This window comes from Ornithodoros turicata, chromosome 2 (genome assembly GCF_037126465.1).
Source record: "Ornithodoros turicata isolate Travis chromosome 2, ASM3712646v1, whole genome shotgun sequence".
NCBI lineage: Eukaryota > Metazoa > Arthropoda > Arachnida > Ixodida > Argasidae > Ornithodoros > Ornithodoros turicata.
In genome coordinates this window covers 20,954,159-20,975,692 of record NC_088202.1, presented here as the reverse complement: position 1 = coordinate 20,975,692, position 21,534 = coordinate 20,954,159, and the positions used below count along the sequence as shown (strand labels likewise).

The following is a 21,534-nucleotide window of genomic DNA, read 5'->3' as shown; positions in this document are numbered from 1 at the left end:
TGGTCCCTGGCCACTTCCAGCCTACGAACGCTCTGCCCTCAAAGCTCTCTCTACCGTTCTGGACACCATAGGACTTCGATCCATATTGTAAAGGGGCTCATTATTTCATTCCCCTCATCACCACCAGCAATGGGGTAGAGTATCGCCCCCGGCAATGAAACTCCCCATCCGTCATCTCGAAATAAAGTTGTTGTTGTCAGCCCGTTTAAACCACATGTAAGGTATAAATCGCCGAGGCTATACCTCCCACGGCAGTTGAGGTTATAAGGTACTTCTCTCTTACGTTTATACCTCCGACAGTTTGTATACCTTTAGCTGTGAACCTGTGGTACAACACAAACTTGTGGTGGAGACAGTATCATCTCAGTTCAGCAGTAATTTAATTAAGAAGCATAGTCAGTAATACAGTTGCATCTTAATTAATAGGGGGAGTGATTTATAGCAGCGTGCAACTTGATCCTGAAATGACCAAATCTGCGCGTCATCACTCATAGAGTTTCTTACCGGCAGAAAGCGCCCCCACATTTTGCGAAGCCAGGATATATTACACAAATATCTGTTCTCCACCAAATACCAAATCCTCCCCACGTTGCATCTTGCGTGGCGAGTAATCTGCACGAGCCCTCCTCTTCGCTTTACACGTGCAGTTTGCGAATATGAATTTGTGGGTACGTTTGTGTGTGTGCGTGTCCAGGTATTTTCCTTCTGTCCCACAATATTATTTTATTCTTATTTTGTTACGAGTTGGATGAGGAAACTGCCACTCCGCTATATAGCGCTGAAATAAATCGAATATTCCCGTTTTCGAAGATTACACCCCGGGTTTAAAAATGTACCTTCTTAGGGATATATATTTATACCTTGAGGTGCAAATCATATACCTTCAGGGAGGTGAAAGGTACTATACCTCGAAGGAGGTATAGCGTTTATACCTGAAAAGGCATGCGCCCTGGGACAAGCCGTTTATACCCTAAATGGTATAAATTTTTCTAACAGTGTATTCCTCTTCTCGGTCTTAGGAGACTGCACTTATTGCATCGATTAAAATGCCTCGCATCTTCTAGAGTCCAACAGCTGGCTTCTTCCTTCCGCTTCCTATCTCGCAACACGTCGTACTCGAAATTTGAAGCTGTTTAGTTTCAATCTCACAATGAACGAACGAAAGCGAAGAAGTGGAGCTGAGATGAAGATAAAATGATGCTCGAGTGGATCCCGCTTTAAAGACAGAATGCAACTCTCCTTGCTCTTCCTGCTTCCCGCGAATTTCTCAAAGGGATACGCGGGGGCATTTTATCCTCTTCACTCTGTGAAAGTACGGCATCGTTCAAACTGCGTGTCAAGTGTTGTTATTGTCGAGAAAAACGGATTCTGCTAAAAATCTCCCATCTGTGACGGGTTTTCGCGGGATGCGCTTAGACTTCTTGTTTATCTGCGAGGTTTCGAGATATAAAGGCGCACGGAGGCTTTATTTTTAAAAGCGGCGTCCATGTTAATGTTTCTCGAGTGGTGTAGCGAAGGCCATTTGGGAAAGTGGCCATCGTTTAGTCGTTGGTTGTTTGCTCACAAACACTTTCTGAAGGAGAGTGCTGGGTTGTCGCTTGAAGACGACGGCTTAAAGTAGGATTAATGGTGTTCGTTATAAAACGAAAGTCTCCACATGTTTCACGTACACATACAGAAGACACACCAAAATGTCTTAGTTAATGGTTAAGTCTTAGTTATGTCTTAGTTAATGGTTCAATGAATGATTCCTTGAGACACAATAAGAAGTGTCGTTATTTGCATATTCACCGATGATAAGTTCGCTAACAGCATCAAAAGTGCCCCCATGGATATTTGCGGCATAGACTGTTATGTTTACGCCTAAATATGCGTATTGTAGAAGAATGATGCTCACATTCATTGTTCAACTAACTAATTGCATTTCTGTACTGCCTGTACACCCTCGGCACCAGACGACGGCGCATCGTTCGGTTGTATGCAGACTGCGCAACAAAAGAGCACTTGACATGAAGATACTGGATTGCGACATTGTACCCCGTATCGTCATCAGGGGCCCTTCACAGAGGCTTCTGGGGTACATTGTGTGCAATGCTATCATGGCCGCCCCAATCACATTGATTCCCAGAGGCGAGTTGACGCGTATCGACATCGACGACATGCGTGTTTGGTCGCAGGGAAAGCAGAGCACGCTGCACAGCCGACTACTGAGGGAGCTTCGAGCTTTTTTCCTCCTAAGTGTATCGAAGACATCGATTCTGAATAACTTGTGCCGATTACGTTGCATTATATCCCAACAGACTTCAGTCACTTTGTCTCGGTCGCGTGGACTTCTGATATTCGTAGAGGTGCCGTATCTCGCGCTTGTCATAGTTGTCTCGGGACGTTAAAACCACGAATTGTTATTATCATCACCATGCTTAACGTGAACACGTGCTTCGCTTTTCTTATTTGTCTTCAATACTCGGAAGTTACGTTGAACGAAAGTTTTTGTGTGATATCCACGCGTAGTTTACAGTGGAGTGCAACTCTGACCTTGAGACATTGGTGTACCAGCAGGATACGTGTTCGCCCAGATATGCACTTCAGTATCAGTTTCGACGGCAGTTCGAAGTCCAGGTCCAGGAATATTTATGCATAGAAGGCACTGGCGGAGAATATCTGCACGTTCAGCTGCTTCCCACCCACTCCAAAAAGTTTTACGCATATTTATTTATTTATTATTATTATTATTATTATTATTATTATTATTATTATTATTATTATTATTATTATTATTATATGTGACGTAACGACGAAAAGACCGAACTCACGCTGGTGCATGGGCAGGATTATTCATTAAACCGATATTGCTCGGGACGGATGTTCCAGTGTTCATCACATATATATATATATATATATATATATATATTGCTATAGTGGATAAGGCAACTAGACATAGAAGAAAAAAACACAACAGAAGCATCACAACGTCTAGTTACATATTTTACTTGAATTCTGGCAGTGGAAGAAGAGGCACCAGCAGTGCACAGTAAACTTTTTTACACCCCTTTAAGTGTAAGATGGGTGTATGATAACTTACTCCCTTTTTAGTGTAAGCCGTTACACCCTTATAAAGGGCGTAATAAGGGTGTTCTCATTTACACCCAAAACAAGGGTGTAATAAGGGTGTTTTCTAGTATAGGAAATTAAGGGTGTAATAGAGGTGTTCCCAGGTACACCCAAAATAAGGGCGTAGCAGAAGTGTAATAGGTGTTGACTCCCTCCCGTGCCATGGAGCAGTGAGTTTGAAAGCTGCCCCTGAAAGTAACACAACTGGGAGAAATGAACAAAGGGTTTATTAGTCATTTCTACAGTGCCACATTCTCTACAGAGTTTGGTTCCATATATTGAAAAATTTAACAGCCACAGGGCGGAGACGGGAGACTGGAGCTGAAAGACAAAGCCTTTCTAATATACAGGCTGTGTTATACGCTGCCTTTGGATAAATTATGTGCAGTATGAAGTATGCCGACATCAATACCGCAATGCCCTCTTCTGCGTTAATGGTGCGGAACAGTTTTTCTTTGTCTATGTACAAGAACAGGTCTTCGGCACTGCTTATGTCATTCCCTGAATATACAATACAGGGTGTGACGGGAACATTCATCTGGAAAATAAGACATATGCACTCTTAGGAAGACTACTACATGTGCTGTAACAGTGGGATGTTACATCATATTATCCTATATGCACAGGCTTAGGTTAGGCTGACCCTTCCAGTGTTATTAAACCCCCCAAAAGAATTTAGTAGTAGTATGGAAGTGTTATGAAATGGCAGTAGCTCATTATGTCCTAAGGAAGTGCTCTGACAAGCAGCTGTAGCACAGCTGTTCTCAAGACAACTAGGCGGCACAGGAGTGTGCCCTTAGTTCAAGGCACACTGGCTCACAAGAGCATGAGGGGCAATGATTCCTTTCGCTATCAGACATGTCGTGAAACATGGTTACTGGTGTATGAGGAATTAGTCATATGCCCCGGCCTGTGCTGCAGAGCTACCCGTTATTATTTGAACAATGGAGATACGTAGGTGCTCATTTTATTCCTTTTAATCTCATGTATAAAAAAAGGAACTGCCTATTCAGATTATGCTGAAACATCAGCGAACTCCCATTCTGATATATACAAGACTATAATCACTCTGAAGTAGCTCATGTCTCTATACATTCTCATGTTCTGCACATTTTTTGTACACCTAACATTATACTATCACTATACTAAAATTATACTGTCAAACTGTGAGTAGCTTGAAGATGTTTTATGCATCCTCCACTTGGAGACAGAGAGAAACTCTCATGTGGTGGCTTTAACCATACAAAGAGCGTCTCGCCATGTTGTCTAACTGTTAATGTGTGCCACAGAATAACGCATCTGGAAAATTTCGCATTGTATAGCTGTGCAAAGGTGACTCAAGACCAACTTAAAGTTAGGGTCCTCTCATATTAGGGTCCTCTGCAGATCATATTGCTCTGGTAGGATGCAAAGGTAAGATGCAGATAATATTGCTTAGATAAAATATTGCCCTGGACTTCGGTGGCTGAGAAGGCTATTAAAAGGAGGTGTGTCCTGGGGTTCAGAGCTCGACGCTTCTGGGATTGGTTTGGTTATACGTGTGTGAGCAACAAATATTTCACCTGTAGTACAGGCTGTGCCTTGGTGCTCAGTAAGCTGGGTGCAGAATATGGATATGGGAGTGCAACCACAGTATGTACCAAAAAGCATGGATAAATGTCAGGCCATTAATTTTCAAGAGGCTGGTGAAACTAAATTTGCACTGATAATCATCTGAAGCTGGATTGAAAGTCTGTATGTATACCATTTTTGCTGATGTTTCTTGTTGCAGTGTTTACTATAAAAGGGTGAGGTAATTCATAAAAAATGGATAACACCCATCTACTGTGTCACGAAGTCAAAACAGGGCCCATATTGCAGAGCAGGTAGCTAGCACTTAGAAGCTACAATTAATGATACTTTCCAAGCTGTATGCGAATATTTTTTTTTGCTTCTCACCACTTTTCCTTTTGCCCTGACGCTTATACTTATATTAGTGGAAACTACCACTTCGTCTGATTTCCCTCAGTGAATGTCGGACAAATTAAACAACAGAAACCCTAATTTTAATATGAAAACTATAACTGATCAATAGAAATAGGGGCAAAAATGCAAAGCACGCAGAAAAAAAAGGGAAGGAGGAAGGGTCAGCCTCATGAGAATCTTTATGCTAATTGCATTCAATAAATAGTGAAGTAGCCAAAGGGCCCACACTCAGCAACACCGAGCCCATCAACATTCCTGTGCCACGAAAACAAAAGCACACACACACATACATGCATGGATGATGATGAGGTGGGAAAAAAAGCAAAACAACATGCAGGAATAGGCAATCAGACCACAGCATGAAAAGGAAGACCACAACACACAGTTGGGTCATTCCACGCCAAACGTCCGAGTAAAAAATTTGACCATCGCAGATATTGTTTTAAAAAATCAGGAGGTGTTGTTATGATAAGAAAACATTACTGATCAACTTTCTGCGCGTTAAAAATTTTTTTCGCCTTGAAATTTTCATATGAAATTTACGGAATTGCGCAGAACCGCACCTTCCAAAAACTTATCGCGCTGCGTAATGGAGAATGAAATCGGGCATATTTTTGGACGGGATGGCAGCTGAGATAATGATGCTAGCACCTGAAGTCTCAAAACGCACTGTGGACATGTTCCGTGCAATTTCAATGGCATGCAAAACACTGCCAAAATTGCAAACTTTGCCATTTTATTTCACGCACATGCTGAACACAAGAGCGTTGGAAATAATTTACAGGCAAGATTGTGTTGAAGTACAACATTAAAAATTGCCGTCCAGAAAAATGGAGGATAAGTTGGCGAAAAAATACGTTAAATTGTCATTTTTTCAGAAAAACGGTAAGTTTGGCTCGAAATATCGAAAATGATGCGCCGCGGAAAAATATGAGGGAAGCTCACTGAGATAGTATCAGATGCATTGAGCGGTCTGAGAAAGTTTCAAAGAGGTATTATTTTTTGTTTTCGAAAAAATAATTTTTGAAGTTTGGCATGTGAAGCGGCCTGTGCCGCCGAACGAACGCGACGGAGAGCTCCGGCGATGCAGCCGATCGACGGCGCATCAACACTTCAGTCGTCTGCTACACGAAAGTGGGCTTCGTTGTTTGAACCAGTTGATAAGCACACAATCAATGTTGGACTGACGTCGTATTCTAAGAAGCAACGGTTCCTGGCTCTACGAGGAGCTGTACCGGATGACTGAAATAATGATGCGCCGTAGATCCTCTGCGGCGCTGGAGCTCTCCATGACGTTCGTTCGGCCGCACAGGCCGCTCCACGTGCCAACCTTCAAAATTTTTTTTTTTTTTCAGAAACAAAAAATAATACCTTTTGAAACTTTATCAGCTTGTTCAACGCACCTGATACTATCTCTGTGAGCTTCCCTCATATTTTACTGCGGCCCACCATTTTTGATATTTCAAGCAACGCTTGCCGTTTTTGCGAAAAAATGGCAACTTAACGTATTTTTTTCACCAACTTATTCTCCGCTTTTCTGGACGGCAATTTTTAATCTTGTACAGCCCTACAGTATCTTGCCGATGAAGTATTTCCAGCGTTCTTGTGTTCAGTATGTGCGTGTAATAAAATGGCAAAGTTTGCAATTTTGGCAGTGTTTCGCATGCCATTAAAATTGCACGAAATATGTCCAGAGTGCATTTTGAGTTCTCAGGTGTAAGTATTATCGTTTCAGCTTCCATCCAGTCTAAAAATGCGCGCAATTTCATTATCCATTACGCAGCGCGATTAGGTTTTTGAAAGTGCGGTTTTGCGCAATTTCGTAATTTCAAATTCAAAGTTCAAGACGGGAAATTTTTTTAACGAGTTGAAACTTCATCAGTGATGTTTTCTTATCATAAAAACACTGCTTGATTTTTTAAGGCAAAATCTGTGATGGTCAAATTTTTCACTCGGACGTTTGGCGTGGAATGACCCAGTTACAGTTATATGAAGAATTGTGAAGGCACAGCCTAACATTTGGTTGCGATTGATAGGTAGAACACAACTGAAATCAGGGAATAAAAGATGAGATTTTGTGAATGTCCTATCACTTCTTCATATGAATATGAAGCATACAAGACTACTTGCTACTATTGCAACATCTCTACCTACATCTGCTTCAGTTTTCACACCTCTTAAATGTACTCACACCACTTTTTACAAAGAAGGTTCCACATGCTGCAGGCTCCTTCATGTTGTCGCAGATTACCTGAAGGGCATAGATGGCGAGGACATCTGAAAGGTTGCAATATTTAGCAATTACGATGGTCATTCAACAGGGAACACCCGTGGTGTGTCTGTTGTATAAAATGTTCTTTTTATTGGCAACATGCTTTCGAATAGGATACTCCATCAGCAGAGCTTTGAATGTAATGTAAGCTCACAGGGAGTTGAGACTATTAAAACAAGGACACTTGTGCAATTAAGCGACTACTTATAGAAGATATTTTTGAAACCTTTTTAATTGTGGCTTTTTGTGAAAAGCCAAGGTAGCAGAATTGAAAACAATGATTGTAAAAAATCTTTCAACTAGTGCCTACTTTATTGGGCTTTGCCTAATTTTTGGATCACATGAAACCAACAAAAAGCAAGGCTGCCTAAACTGGCCCAGCTAAGTAAAAACTCAGGGCTGTGAACTTTTTATTATGGAATTGATTAATCGTAGATTCGATTTCGTTGTTGAAACAAATAGCGATTGTCGAATAAATTGTCGACAAGGAAACAAACTCAGACGACTCAGTAATATTCGCAACCAACAAACAACTGTATATTATAACCCATCTAGGAATACATGAATGAAGCTCTTGATAACAAAGGTGAATACAAGTGCGTGCTGTTCGCACGAAGCGCACAGTCCAAGTCCCCCTTCTGTCATGAGCATTCCTCGTTTTTTTCCTAGAAACAGTAGCCTCTCCCTGTGACCGGGAAGTCGGCCACCTTCCCTATTGGAGGTGTCGGACCAGATCCTTGGGTCATAAAAGTGTCGAGTTACAGCGACACAGCTCTGTCTTGCTACACAGCGAAATAGCCTCTGCTGTTTCTGAAACTTCGTTATTTCTTTAACAGCAGCTTTGCGGCATACTCAAACTTCGCCTCAAACTTCCGAATATAAAGTAGGCTTCTAATTTCTTCAAACGTAATGTGGACTGTGCCTAAAGCTTTGAGGTGTAACACAAAGCGTGCTGTACAATGCTGCCATTCTTTCTGCATTTGAAGCATAGTTCAGGTAGGCATTGCAGTGAAAAACATATTTACTTCAATAGGATTTAAAAACATTTCAGCAGACGTTTCTTGAGCTGCAGACGGTACGTTACTTTTGGTTTATTTGCATCATATTCATAATGCCCAGAAGAACAGTCTCTGTTGGAAATATCGACGGCTCTCTTCCTGAGGCTTTTACCTTAATTTCATCATACTGTGCAGCCAGATCAGGTTTGTGCATTCCTGCAGGTGTTACAATTATGATGGCACTGTCGAGGCCAAGCGGCCCATCTCTCTGCAGCGACAACAAAGCAGCTGTTGAGTAGCCGCGTAATTATGTCGCAAGTCGAAACATTTCAAGAACACATCGTATAGTTGCTGGTTTTGAACCGAAAAAGCCAGTGTATTTTGCACCATTGCCGGCGTCCCCATGTGTTTGTGAACTCCCTATTGTCCACAGGCTTGCTTGGTACCCTGTAGCCTATGCTAGTGGGTGTTCAAGATGACTGTCGTGTTCTTCACTCGTACCTAATTGTTCATAAATCACCCCCTTTCCTCTTTTTCCTCCTCTTGTTCTCTGATAATTTTAGTTGTATGTCTCCTTCACAACGGGGGAAGGTCGCACATCACTGTGACGAAACAGTCTCGTCATCACTTATTTGTTGTTGTTGCAGGGAGGATAAAATGTACTTAGTTTTCTCCATTACAAGTAGGATGCTTCTATTTAATATCCCCATTATCCATATGTTTCACTAAATTGTATACGTATTTTTTTAAATCTTGTATTGCTTGATATCCGATTCATATTCAATTCAAACTTAAAAATCATTATTTGCTAAAGAATTTGTTTATGTAAAGAGAGCACATGCTATTATAAAATGCAAGTCACAAATTTTGGCTCGATGGAGCAGTTAATGCAGTTTTGCTCAATTGTGGTGTCACCTCCAAAAACGTGTCACCAGAAATTACGTTGCGCCAAATTCAATGTCAGCTATACTTGGAAGAGCTATTTTCAAAATGGAACTGCTTTTACAGTGATTGCTTTCAATTCATCTGTCTAGGTGTTGCCCCATTCCCCCCCCCAAAAAAAAAAAATAATAGAAAGACTCTTTTTGTTTGTTAGAGGGTTAGTTGCACAAGTGTCATTATTCCTACCATCTTCAAGGCAGAACGACTGTTATGTTAAGGAAACCTGTGCTACTGCAACTTGCCATTTTTAATTTTCTTAATATATTGTTGATAAAAACAAGAGACTCAGCATACGATATAACACAATGAATTATAAATGAACAGTAGGAAGTATACTTACGGTTCCGACGTGTTTCACCGCATGAGAGGGATGGTGCTTCCTCTATTTTCTGGAGGAGGTCCTCTTTGCATTTTATTCTTCGTGACACAGCAAGCTCCCTGATCTTCTTTAATCCAGATGACGTACCACATAGAGGGTCTTCACCCTGAAGTCTTTGGTATTCCCTACAAAACTGACAGATGACAGAAAATATACATATGAGGACTGCATGTGTAATAGCAACAATACAGTAATTGCCTCTGCTGTACGCTGAGTTATCAATTAAGAGCGCCCGACTTTTTGGTTTACACCTCACGTTACTCCCACATAAACTCAAATTCCTAATTCTAGGGTTGACCCCAATAGTTGCCCATCCTCCTAAGTGCTGTACCGGGCACTTAGTGGATTGTAGCAACTGATTACAGCATGTGGAGAAATTGCCCGAAGGAATTCATCAAAATCATGGAGCTTAGAGTACTGTTTGTGCCAACAATTTTCAAGACAACAATCAAGATATATTGCAACGGCAGCAGCTTTGTGAACACCCATCAAGCATTTTTGTCATAATTTTTTAACACGATGTCAACATGGTTTATTCGAATAAAATCTTACCCGCTTATGCCTAAAGCTTTAAAGGAAAATGTAACAATAGTAATGGGCCCACTGGTCCACATACCACAATTCGCCACATATCACTGCCATTCAATGCGACCATCATGAAGGCTCTGTGCTGCTTCACAACATGACCCACAAGTATTTAAAACAAATATAAAAAAAAAAAATGCTGGCCCAAAAATAAAGAACCTGCCTTCTAATACTGACACTCGGAACATATGAACTTCACACGATGGTGCACGAAAGATCTTTTTAAGGAAGTATTCAACCTAGACAGTTTTCTCAGTAAATGATGGAAAATAAAAGCCGCATATTCCAAGAAATCATAAATGTCCTATACCACCCTATTTTCTATGGAAGAGGTGGTCGTAATGCGTCGCAATTTACTTTGAAGGGTATATTTACTAAAGGCCACAAACAAATCTGCTCAATGGGTCTTTTTCATCATTTCACCTGATGTACCTGATTTCACATCATTTCACCCAACCAACAACCGACTGCAGCAAAGTTTCTAGAAGTATGTAACTGTTTTACCTCGATTGTAAGCTTTCACCTTGAACAACCCTGTGCGGTCTCTAAAGCATTTTCTAAATAACACTTACCCTTGCGGAATCCATGAGATACGGGAAGCGCTCCTTCACTGTGGATATGGAGGGGAGTTCTGCCAGCGCTGCGGCTCTTCGGCTGAAGGTGGCATCCATTCGACTCATGACCTGAACCTCATCAGGCTCAGGCCTTTTTGCTTCTTTTAGGAGCCATTGTTCATGCTCTGTAATGCTGACCTCATCCTCCGCACCAGAGGCACTTACATGATTATGCTGTCCAAAAAGAAAAGTTTCTCAGATGTCATTGTTGTAAAATATGATACAATTCTCCTGATTTTTGTACATTCTGAAGTGCCAGTGACTCACATTTTAAGTAGATGTTTTGTATGAATTTGCATAAAACACTCTCACTTAACATTTTCCTCTCTAAAGCTTGTGGAGACAAATATATAAAATGCCACTACTGTAAATTGCAAAGTTAATAATCAAGTTTTCAATTGGTGCTTGAGGGCACTGCGTGGCACGTAAACTACAAGAAATATGAGTATGAAATATGAATTGTGAGTGTGAACTAAGTAAAGTGTAACTTGTTGCACTTGTTCGTTTGGAAAAGTGCCTATTTGCAGTGGGGGCATGTTTAGACAGAGACGTGCAGCCTTCAGAACAACTGCACTGGGAACAAGCAATGCTCCCAGTGCTACAGACGTTTATTGAATGTCACTGTCATTAGCCAATGGCAGGTTGCTGCTGGGTCATTCCACGCCAAATGATCCAAAGGTCCTGCTCGACCCCCCGCACTTCTGGACCAAAAAATTATCGTGTATACACTATGGTATTAATAGACATTTCCCAAAGTTTTACTGGGAAATGTTGAGCCCCTGTCATTTAATGCGGGGTCAAAGTTTAGCAAAGTGCTAAGCACTGGGGTGACCGTCATAGCTTAGTTATCGAAATCTTGTGAAGAACTATAACAAGTACAAAACAAAATCACTCACTAAGTTAAAAACTAATTTTTGTACGTAAAAGCTTACAGCTACTTTCTTCACTTTTCTTCTTTGAAGTGTTTCCTCGGAAAAGTCTGTTTCCTCAACGTTTGCTACTCTTTTCCTTGACGTAGCAAACTGCTCCCTTGCTTCAACGACCCTTCTGTTTGACTGCACCTTACGCCGCTCGTTTTTGAATTTGTTCCTTAAGGCAACAATCCATGAATCCTGCCAAAGAAGGTCACAAGTGTGCACTTTGTAATTCCAGGCCAAATCACTCAAAGGTCATACTCGCCCCCGTTCTGTTTTGCTTCCAAAAATTATCATGCAATCCTTACTGCAAATAAAGATATTTTCCAGAGTCTTATGGCCCTATGTTGAACTGCTCTCAATTTAGGCGAGGTCAAAATTCGTCAGAGTCGCGAAAACGAGAAAGGTGACCTGCTGAGCAGGGTTTTGCGTCTTGGTGGACGTTACTGATATAGAGTGAAAGAGCCTGGCCTTAACATTCTGCGAATATCAAGTTCTTCCTTCGTGTTTCAGTTCCTGCCAGCATATGAGAGCTGCTATTTGGCGCTTTTTCTTACAACCTTGTGCCTTGATAAGGGCACTTCTCGCACAAGCTGGAAGGGGGAAAAAAATTCTGCATACTCTGGACCTTCCATACTTGAAAATCAAATGTTGTGAAGACCGAGCACGTAATAGTTTCGTGCTCAGAATAGATTCAGGAAGCACTTCTGAATCTTCTCAACGCCATAGGGAAGTTGAGGTTTTCCTTCACGATGGTTGTCTAGGGTTTCCACTTCAGAGTGTATTTAACTAAGTGAAGGCAAAATGCAAACAACATGGCAGTGAATAATGTGACAAATTCTCACGACTAACTGTGAGCAAACGCGCGCGTGCAAAACGAAGGACTGTGGTATGAAAGTGCGTGGCACGTACGGAAACTTCATTTGGAGCAGCATTCAAGACCTATCTTTTCGCCGTAGAGAGAGAATTGTAGCAGTCACTTTTAATGAGATACCCTACCAATGGTCGTCTTTGCTTTTTCAATATGAATAATAATGAGACCGTTGTGCATTCATTTATGTGGGTACCTTTTTGTTCTTACTTCAAACAGTTATATTCGCGAATATAAAATATGTAGACTGTACGAATTGTAACTAAACTGCTTTTATCATTCCAGCGTGGTAGGCTGAGATTCGGCAGCCAGCTGTTCGGTGCGGATAGACTCGCAAGCATCACATGAACACCGTGGGCTAGTGCGCGGTAGTAGCATAGATGGTTCTGGTCCCCCATAACGGTTAGGAAAACTTCACCACACGAAAAAAACATTCTTAGCCGAATCAAGCCTTGCGCGTCCCAACATTGCCTAGTATGTGTAGAGGAGTTGGGACATAAAAAAAGAAATATTTTTTCACTCTTATCAAAAAGTACCTTCTAAATTTTTTTTTATGTGTTAATATAGCCATTGATCTGTCATCTCCACCCATCTGGATTTTTCTCGGCAGTCCGCTTCGTTTTGAAAAATGGCGTTGAAGACGGCGAACTTTACCAAAAGTACGACATTTGGGATTAAATGAGGCAAAAAGTATTATGCCTTCGAAACCTGTGATTTTGAAATATGGAAGGTCCAGAACAAGCTGAACTTTTTTGTCCCTCCCAGCTTGTGCGAAAAGTGCCCTTAGCAAGGTGCAAAGTTGCCAGAAATAGTGCCAAAAAGCAGCCCTGTTTCGCTGGCCGAATATCAAACACCAGGGAAGAACTTGATATTGACATAATGTTAGGGCCACGCTCTTTCATTCTATGTCACTAAAGTCCACCTAGATGCAAAACCCTGCTCATTAAGTAACTTTTTTTCGTAGCATGGTTTTCGCGATTCAGACTAACTTTGACCCCTGCCTAAATCTACGACAGCTACCATTGTCCAGTAAAACTCAGAAAAATATCTTTCTTTGCAATAAGGAGTCCATGATAATGTTTGGAAGCAAAACTGAGGGGGCTCGAACGTGACCTTTGGGTGGTTTGGCCTGGAATGACCCTACTGCAAGCGACACATTCGTCTGAAATCGACAAGTCACAGTTTCTGATTTATGAAATCATCAGTTGATGCAATACTGTGTACCTTGAGTAATAGATTGGTGCGCCATACTGTCCAGCAGTTACCAAAATATTGATGCAAAACTGACACAGGGTGCTGAACCACCAACTAACAATTTCAGACAAGTATCTCACATGCAGTACCTTCCAAAACTTTGAGTGGCTGTCCCACAGAGCATAGCTGGACGTCTGCCCATAGCACTTGGCTTTGTAAAGAGTGACAACACCAGCCTTCAAAAGTGATTGGCTACTTTCCATTCGGGGTTGAGCAAAATTAAATTACGCAAGCCATGTCGTGTAAATGGTAAACTGACGCACTTACTAGAAAATTGGAACTCTCTACAGCCACTGTGGTCATAGAAGTAGTGCCTCGTTGAAAGCAACGTTGCATTAGCTGCCTTCTGCTAGCATGGTACTAGGCAATGGTGCGGTTTGAATCAGACAGCTTTCCAACATTAGAAATTGGTCAGATATTTGGTCAAATGCAAAATGGGCAAAATTTCAAGTTTCCTTTACCTCGTCACTAGCTAAGTAAATCTGAATGAGTACGACCTGAATTATCTAGTTGTACGCATTTCTGAGGGGACCATCACAGAAACTTGATCTTGGTTCCACAACTCTAACATGCTCACATCGGTCACTCTAATAAACTTACGTAGCCAGAACCAGTAACATCGGTAAGACATGGATATCGCACAAGCAGCAAGTTCACTGCCTTAAAGTAAAACTTCTTTGATGGGTAGCTAGAAAAAAGAAATACAATTGTTATTGTTGTGGTTTTTTGACCGGAACAGACACACATAATAAACCCAGGTGATACCAGTGGCGCCTAACTTACATGGTGAGGTTGACCATGGACTGGAAAAGAAGGTCAACAATTTTGCAGTGTACTGATGGCTTTAGGGCTTCACCATTTTTGATTGCAGCATCCAACACCCCAAATTGAGGAAGTGAGTAGGACTTTCCATCGTCATCAGATGCGGTGTTTCTGTTGATTGTGATTTACAATGGTGATACTATGTGAAAAATGACGAAGGAATAACAGACAGGGGCAATGCAGTAACAAAGGAAACATGGGGTGTAGAAAAACTGATGGTGTAAGTAAACAGGAAGTATCAGGTCTAAAGTGTGTTTCAAAGATCAACAGGAAAATGAGAGGCCTAAAGGCAAGAAATACTTACTTGGGTCCAACTCCTGCTAAAAATAATAATCATTCACACATGCAAGCAAAACAGAATGCACATTTAAATTTCTCACCTGAGGCCTGACACTTTTTAATGGGTATTTGTGTTAACCTTAACACAATATTTTGATCCACGTCTATCATAGCTACCTCGATTCGATTTTTGTAGGTTGGTAATATGTCCTCTGCGGACAACTAGTATGTTATATTTGACAATCGTACTGAATTAATATACCTTCTAATCGGGCAAGTTGTCCGCGAGGACGTACCACCCACCTGCAGAAACCGCATTAAGATAGCCAACGTTAATATGATATAAAAGTGCAGTTAAGGTTAATACAAAAACACCCTGTATTCAAAAAGCAAATCAAGTCATTTCACAAGCACATTATATTTGCATAGCACTGTACTGAATACTAGACCATGCTGTTCCTCCATAACTGTTTCTTTTTTGTCTCTCTCTCTCTTTTTTTTCATGCATGCTGCAATCTAACTGCAACCAAAGTGGCAGGCAAATTGTCATTTCAGTTTCCCTTTTCCACCACCTCTTTTCTGCTTGTGGTCTCTCTACAATTGTTTCTCAAGTAAAAGTGAAAACAAAACGACGGTTCGCACATACTCTTCTATGTAGAATGATTTGTTTATACTCCCCAAGTCCTCCACATCGAGTACAGCGGCCACTGTGTCCTGCTGTATGGCATGTTGTTCCTGAGTAAAGAAAACAGAAACCCATGTAGTACAGGGGAACACAAGAGAATCGCTTGACTTTTGTTCGGCGAAACAAATAAGACTGCAAAGCAACACCAAAGCTCACTGTATCTATCCGGGTATAGCTTTCGTGCAGCATGCTTTTGTAGCCAAATTCGAAAACGTCACCATTAAAGTGCGCAGTAGCTGCTGTCGTTGCGTATACTAATACTTGTATGCAACCGAATACTGATGCACATCAACCACACTTTTCACGGACTTTGGTTACGATACTCAAATGAAATTGGCAGAAATATGTGCTGGAAGCAAAAGCTGCGTCATCATACCGTTTCGTTTCGTTGCGACAGTGGAGTGGCAGACTGCGCAACCTCTGCGGCGCTTCCTCCTGCCTTCGCTGCCTGGGCTGTCTCCTGAACAATCCGTATGCGGGACATATTTTCAATGGTGTCGTCCGGAGAAAGTTCCACGAATTCATCGAAATCCTTGTCAAATATCTGAACAGAACATACCACATGTCTAGTACTGAGTTCCGAATCATGCACGATGACAAGCTTCTTTAGCTTGAGGATCATGAGATATCCAATATAACTTACCTGATATCTGTCATTGTCGTTACCGGCGTACTCGCTCAAAACGCTGCACGTCGCAACCGCAATTTTAAGTCCTGCAAGAGTCTGCGTCCACAGGCGGCACTTTCGCTTCACACCAGCTGGCATCACCTCTACAAGACAGGTGATGTCTGCCATTATAGAACCGTTCTCGTTTTCCAGGCCAGCTTGTCCCGAGGTGCAGAATATCGCTCTTAAATAGTTCACAATAGATCAGAACACGAGTTGAAGTACAAATCGAGCGCCAGAGCACGAACGCGAGCACGACCAAGCACGACTGGCGTCCCAGTGTTGCCAGATAATGAGAGCTAAACCGAAACTTTGTCGGAGAATCAGACGCAGCACGTAAGTGACCGTGTGCGTCGAATATAAACGCGTAAAGCTTGATAAAACGAATATAAAACGAAGATAAAAACTTGCATGCAAAAGAACTAAAATTAGTAATCACGTGACCACAACATCACTTCTCACTTCGTTCGAGTGGAGGTTGTGATTTAGGAAATTCGTAGAGGTTTATGACCCCTCTGTGCGCTTATCCAACGATCTCCCGTCATGGCTCTCGATAAATATCCTTCCCTATCCGAAAGTTTCCCGAGGTCTCTCCCATACTTTGGTGCGCAAAACGTTGAGCTCCGCGTGTGAACCATTCATTTTCGTCCAGCCCTACAGAGCTTCAGATATGCTGTAAGGTAAGTAATGAGCTGCAACGAGCTCGTTTCCTACGTTGCACAACAGACCGTGTTTCCTAATGTAAATTTAAAAATTGCTAGTAAGAATGAACTTCTAAAACAAAGACCTTCACGTCGCGCCATTCGTAGCGCCTTACTTTTGCTTTCCAATAGCTCCGATATCGCATGTCAGCCACTGGCACGCTCAGGTTGCCGGCTCCTTGAAGCGTCGGGCGCGTGCGATCCGATAATACGCGTTCCTTGTTTACACGCTTTAGGCGTCCCACAGTTTCCGCAGTGCAGTTGAGGTCTCGTTACGCTAAAGACCAACCAGAGTATTCTGCGTCCCTTCATTTTCTCTATAGATCTATATATCGCACGAATATATGAAAAAAAAAAAAAACTCACGAACCATTTCTTGGGTGAGGTCCTTCGAGTCAGTCACGGACAGTGTTCAAGGGAGCGGAGAACATTAGTGATTTGTATGTGCAGTGGGTTCAACTTCAAAACTGTTCAACTTCAAGATTCGTGCCTGATAGGTATATAGAGTCGTGCACGGCTCGCGTGTGACCCGCAAAGTACTGTTCCTCCACATTGCGTCACTCCTTCTGTTTACTCGGTGTGAGTAATACCTGCCATGAATGCTTGCCGTTCAAAGACGCCGCGCGGGTGGACCTCGAGTGGACCTCGGGTGGACCGCGGGCCCGCATTCAGTCACCCGCAAGCGTGCAGGAACCAGCAGTTATCATCCGCATAAGCGTTTCATCTCCTGTTTTGTTTTCTTTTTATTATCGTTGCATATTTCTTTAGATGCCTTATAAGTAACAGCTTCAAGGTGTGAAGTCAAAGTGACCACAGTGAGAATTCTTCGCTTATATTCAATGTGACAATAACAAAAAAAAATGTACATGCACTTTCTAGATGCCTGGGATACGATATTTCTGCTGCCCCAGGTGCCAATGGAGAACATTCAGCCTGAAATATCTACTTCGACACTTCCATGCTTCCCATGCACATGAAGGCAACTGGATTTGTGGATTGAATCACTGCATGAAATCCTTCTCCCGGTACTATGCATATCGAAGCCACGTTGCACAGGAACACCGTAGCCTACTTGAAGAGGAGACAACAGCAACTGAGCCGTGTTCCCTGGACCTTCCAGCCTCAACGAGTGCTTCCATATCAGAAATCAGCAGTTTTGAAGAACCCCAGCACGATGCTGAAGCTCTGAGTCCAGACAATGTGAAACAACTGGCTCTCCTGCTACTCAAGTGGAAAGAGGGAAGACGTGTGCCTGACTCAACACTCAATGAGATTGCAAATGACATTATCTTGTACATCCAAGGTTTAGCGGAACAGGGACCAGCTGAAGATTTGCACGAGAGATTGACGTCTCTTGTGGATGGAGGCCTAGAACAACTTAAGACAAGACATGGCCGTGAATCTTACTGGAGATTGTTTCTTCCATTCATTGAACCTCAAGCTGTTGCTCTTGGGCAAAATGAACATGGTAAGACAGTTGAGTTCCACTATGTCCCTGTATGTGATGTCCTGAAGCATGTGTTGCAGACCCCAGGAATATGTGAAAGCTTGCACCAATCAACTGCGCAAAGTGGTTACCTTTCATCAGTCTTTGATGGGGTGGCATTTCGTGAGCACCCATACTTTTCTGGTGACATATCGAAAATATGCATCCAACTCTACAGTGACGAGTTTGAAGTATGCGACCCTCTAGGAAGCAAAAGGGGAAAACATAAATTGATGGCAGTCTATTATTCCATTCTTAACCTGCCACAAAAAACACGGTCATGTCTCTCAAATATTCATCTGGCCATCCTTGCCAAAGACAAGCATGTAGCAATATATGGACTTGACAAAATACTTGCTCCACTTCTGAAAGACATTGAACGCCTTCAGACAGAAGGAATTGATGTTGAAGGGCAAATGGTCAAAGGAAGTGTGTTTATTGTTACTGGAGACAATTTGTCGTCGCATCGGTTTGGAGGATTCAAGTGTAGCTTCACCCATGGCCGAATATGCAGGTTCTGTTTGGCCATTCGTAGTGAAATTGACCTCAAGCACCATGAACGAGACTTTGTGCTGCGAACACCTAGTGGTCACCAACATCACTTAGCAATGTTAAGTGCTGGCGTCTCCACAGTGTCCCTTTACGGTGTAAAGGAGCCATGTGCTTTGACATTTGCAGGATTTGATCCAACTCAGCATCTGCCACCAGATATCATGCATGATATTCATGAGGGTGTCCTTCCATATACAATGAGACACATAGTCGCAAGTCTTGTATCCTCAAAGTTTTTCTCACTTGATGACTTGAACAGAGAAATTGTCCACTTTGTTTATTCCCCCCTTGATCAAAGAAATAAGCCCGAACAGCTTTCTCGAGAGTTTGTTTACAAGAAAGCAAACATGAAAGGCAATGCAAGTCAAGTGTTTTGCTTCTTTCGACATTTCAGTTTGTATGTGGGGAATCGTGTGCCTTCTGACAGTGCTATTTGGAAGTTGTACACATTGCTCAGAGAGGTCGTCGACCTTATTATGATGAGGAACATACCTGTAACCCATGTGCCATACCTTCAGCGCCTTATTAATATGTTCCTTGTGGAGTTCCATGACCTTTTCCCATCTGCAGCGGTTCCATGCAAGATGCATTATATAGTCCACTACCCGTCATACATATACAAGTTCGGTCCTCTCATTAATCTCTGGGCCATGCGGTTCGAAGCTAAACATCAATATTTCAAAGACATTTCACGCAAGATCAGAAACTTCAAAAACATCACCCTAAGTCTGGCTACAAGACACCAGTATTTGCAGATGTTCACGTTCTCACAGGGCTGCACTGAAAGCAACCTCACCACAGCAGGCAGCAAGCCATGCCTCTTTGAGCATCTTCCGGATGTTTTACAGTCCTACATCAGTGCTGAGAACATTGTCTGTGAAAACAGTGCTGTGTTGAAATCGGTAAATGTTGATGGCACTCTATACTCATCGGGCTGTGTGGTTGTGCTTGAGGTCAGTGATGATGAGCATCCTGTGTTTTTACAGTTAAGTGACATTTATGCTGTGAACCGAGTCATCCTTGGGGTTGCACAAGTACTAACCACAGTGGAATTTGACAGTCATTTTCATTTTTTTGTGGTTAATTTTACTTCACAATATAGAGTTGTCAGTAATCTTGAGGATCTCCCATATGAGCCGCTCTTTATTCAAAGGCAGGGAAACCGACATGTTATTAATCCTCGTCATGCAATATGATAATGGGAAGCATCGATATGCTTTATTTGTGTGAACTGTGTAATTTTGGTACTTACACAACTATGCCATTTGCATGATAGTGTAAAATTCATGATGTGTACCTGTCTTCATAATTCCAGATGTTATACCCCTGTCAGACGTACTAATTTAGTGTCACTTTCAGCGAGTACACTTGCAGTAAGTGTCATTCTTTCGGAGTCACACGGCATCTTTTAGTGACACTAAATGCAAAGTACACTTACGATGAAGTGAGTTCGCCAAACTCACTTCACTTTGCCTGCGACAATTAAGTACGTAGCCTCCACGGCAGGGATTGCGTAACAACAAGTTTATTTTTGGAAAAGGAAAGAAACAACCCAATCGGAATTTATTTTTGGACAAATTTGTTAAGACAGCGCTGATTTGTATGAGAAAGACGTAAGGATTTTTGGCGTGATTTACCGGTACTCTCGTTCACAGACTGCCCAGTAGAGTTCGTAATCCACTTCGCGGCAGCCATATTTGTTGACATTGCACGGTGGTTAAGTGTTACCGGCGAAATAGCGAAATACTCGCAGTGAAGCACTGAATAATGGAAGACAAAAAAGACAGGGCATCGTGGTCTGAGATAGAAACCTATGCTATCAGAACATGGGAGGACCAAGCGAAACGCGAAAGTGTCAGGGCCAGTTGCACACGCAAGACATAGTAAACACCACCAAAGAGGTGAAGAAGAAGATTGAAAATTTGTCAAATAAATATACTTGTGTTGGTTCGCAACAATTATATTTATGACGTTCAATCGACTTCAACTGCGAAGAAAATCTTTATGAAATGTTTCTGGACGTAAGAAAAATGATTTTACCAAGAAAGCATGGCGCACTCCCCGATGTTAGGTGGGAGTTCAAGCTCGCCCATCGTCATCACCATGACTGCTTAGTGACACTTACCTATGCCGTGTAGCAGGAGCCTAGTGAAAGTGACATTACGGGACGGAGAGCACTTCAAATAAGTGACACTAAATTAGTACGTCTGACAGGGGTATCAGCGGGCTTTGTGATGCACTGTACATAGTGATTTAACTGTGTGTCACTTCATACTGTTCTTTGAAACTTTGTACTTTATTTCTTCTTTCCTATATAATTGATGAATGTTCTTTATACCACTTTTATTATCATTCTTGACAATGTGCATGTGATATAAAGACTTGCACACTTACATTCTTGATTGTTAGTCACATTTTTCTTTCACGGCACCACCAC

General features: G+C 42.0%; 1 protein-coding gene across 1 annotated transcript; it reads right to left on the bottom strand.

The window, feature by feature from the left end:
- Positions 1-3,321: 3,321 nt before the first annotated feature.
- On the bottom strand, positions 3,322-16,912 carry LOC135383196 (uncharacterized). The gene is made up of 10 exons (XM_064612769.1): positions 16,335-16,912; positions 16,068-16,235; positions 15,653-15,741; positions 14,689-14,838; positions 14,506-14,593; positions 11,799-11,978; positions 10,825-11,040; positions 9,629-9,800; positions 7,268-7,353; positions 3,322-3,649 (listed from the first exon to the last, which is right to left on the bottom strand). Exons 1-10 carry the CDS (start codon positions 16,485-16,487, stop codon positions 3,368-3,370), a joined length of 1,584 nt encoding a protein of 527 aa, XP_064468839.1. The 5' UTR covers positions 16,488-16,912; the 3' UTR covers positions 3,322-3,367.
- Between the last annotated feature and the right edge of the window lie 4,622 nt (positions 16,913-21,534).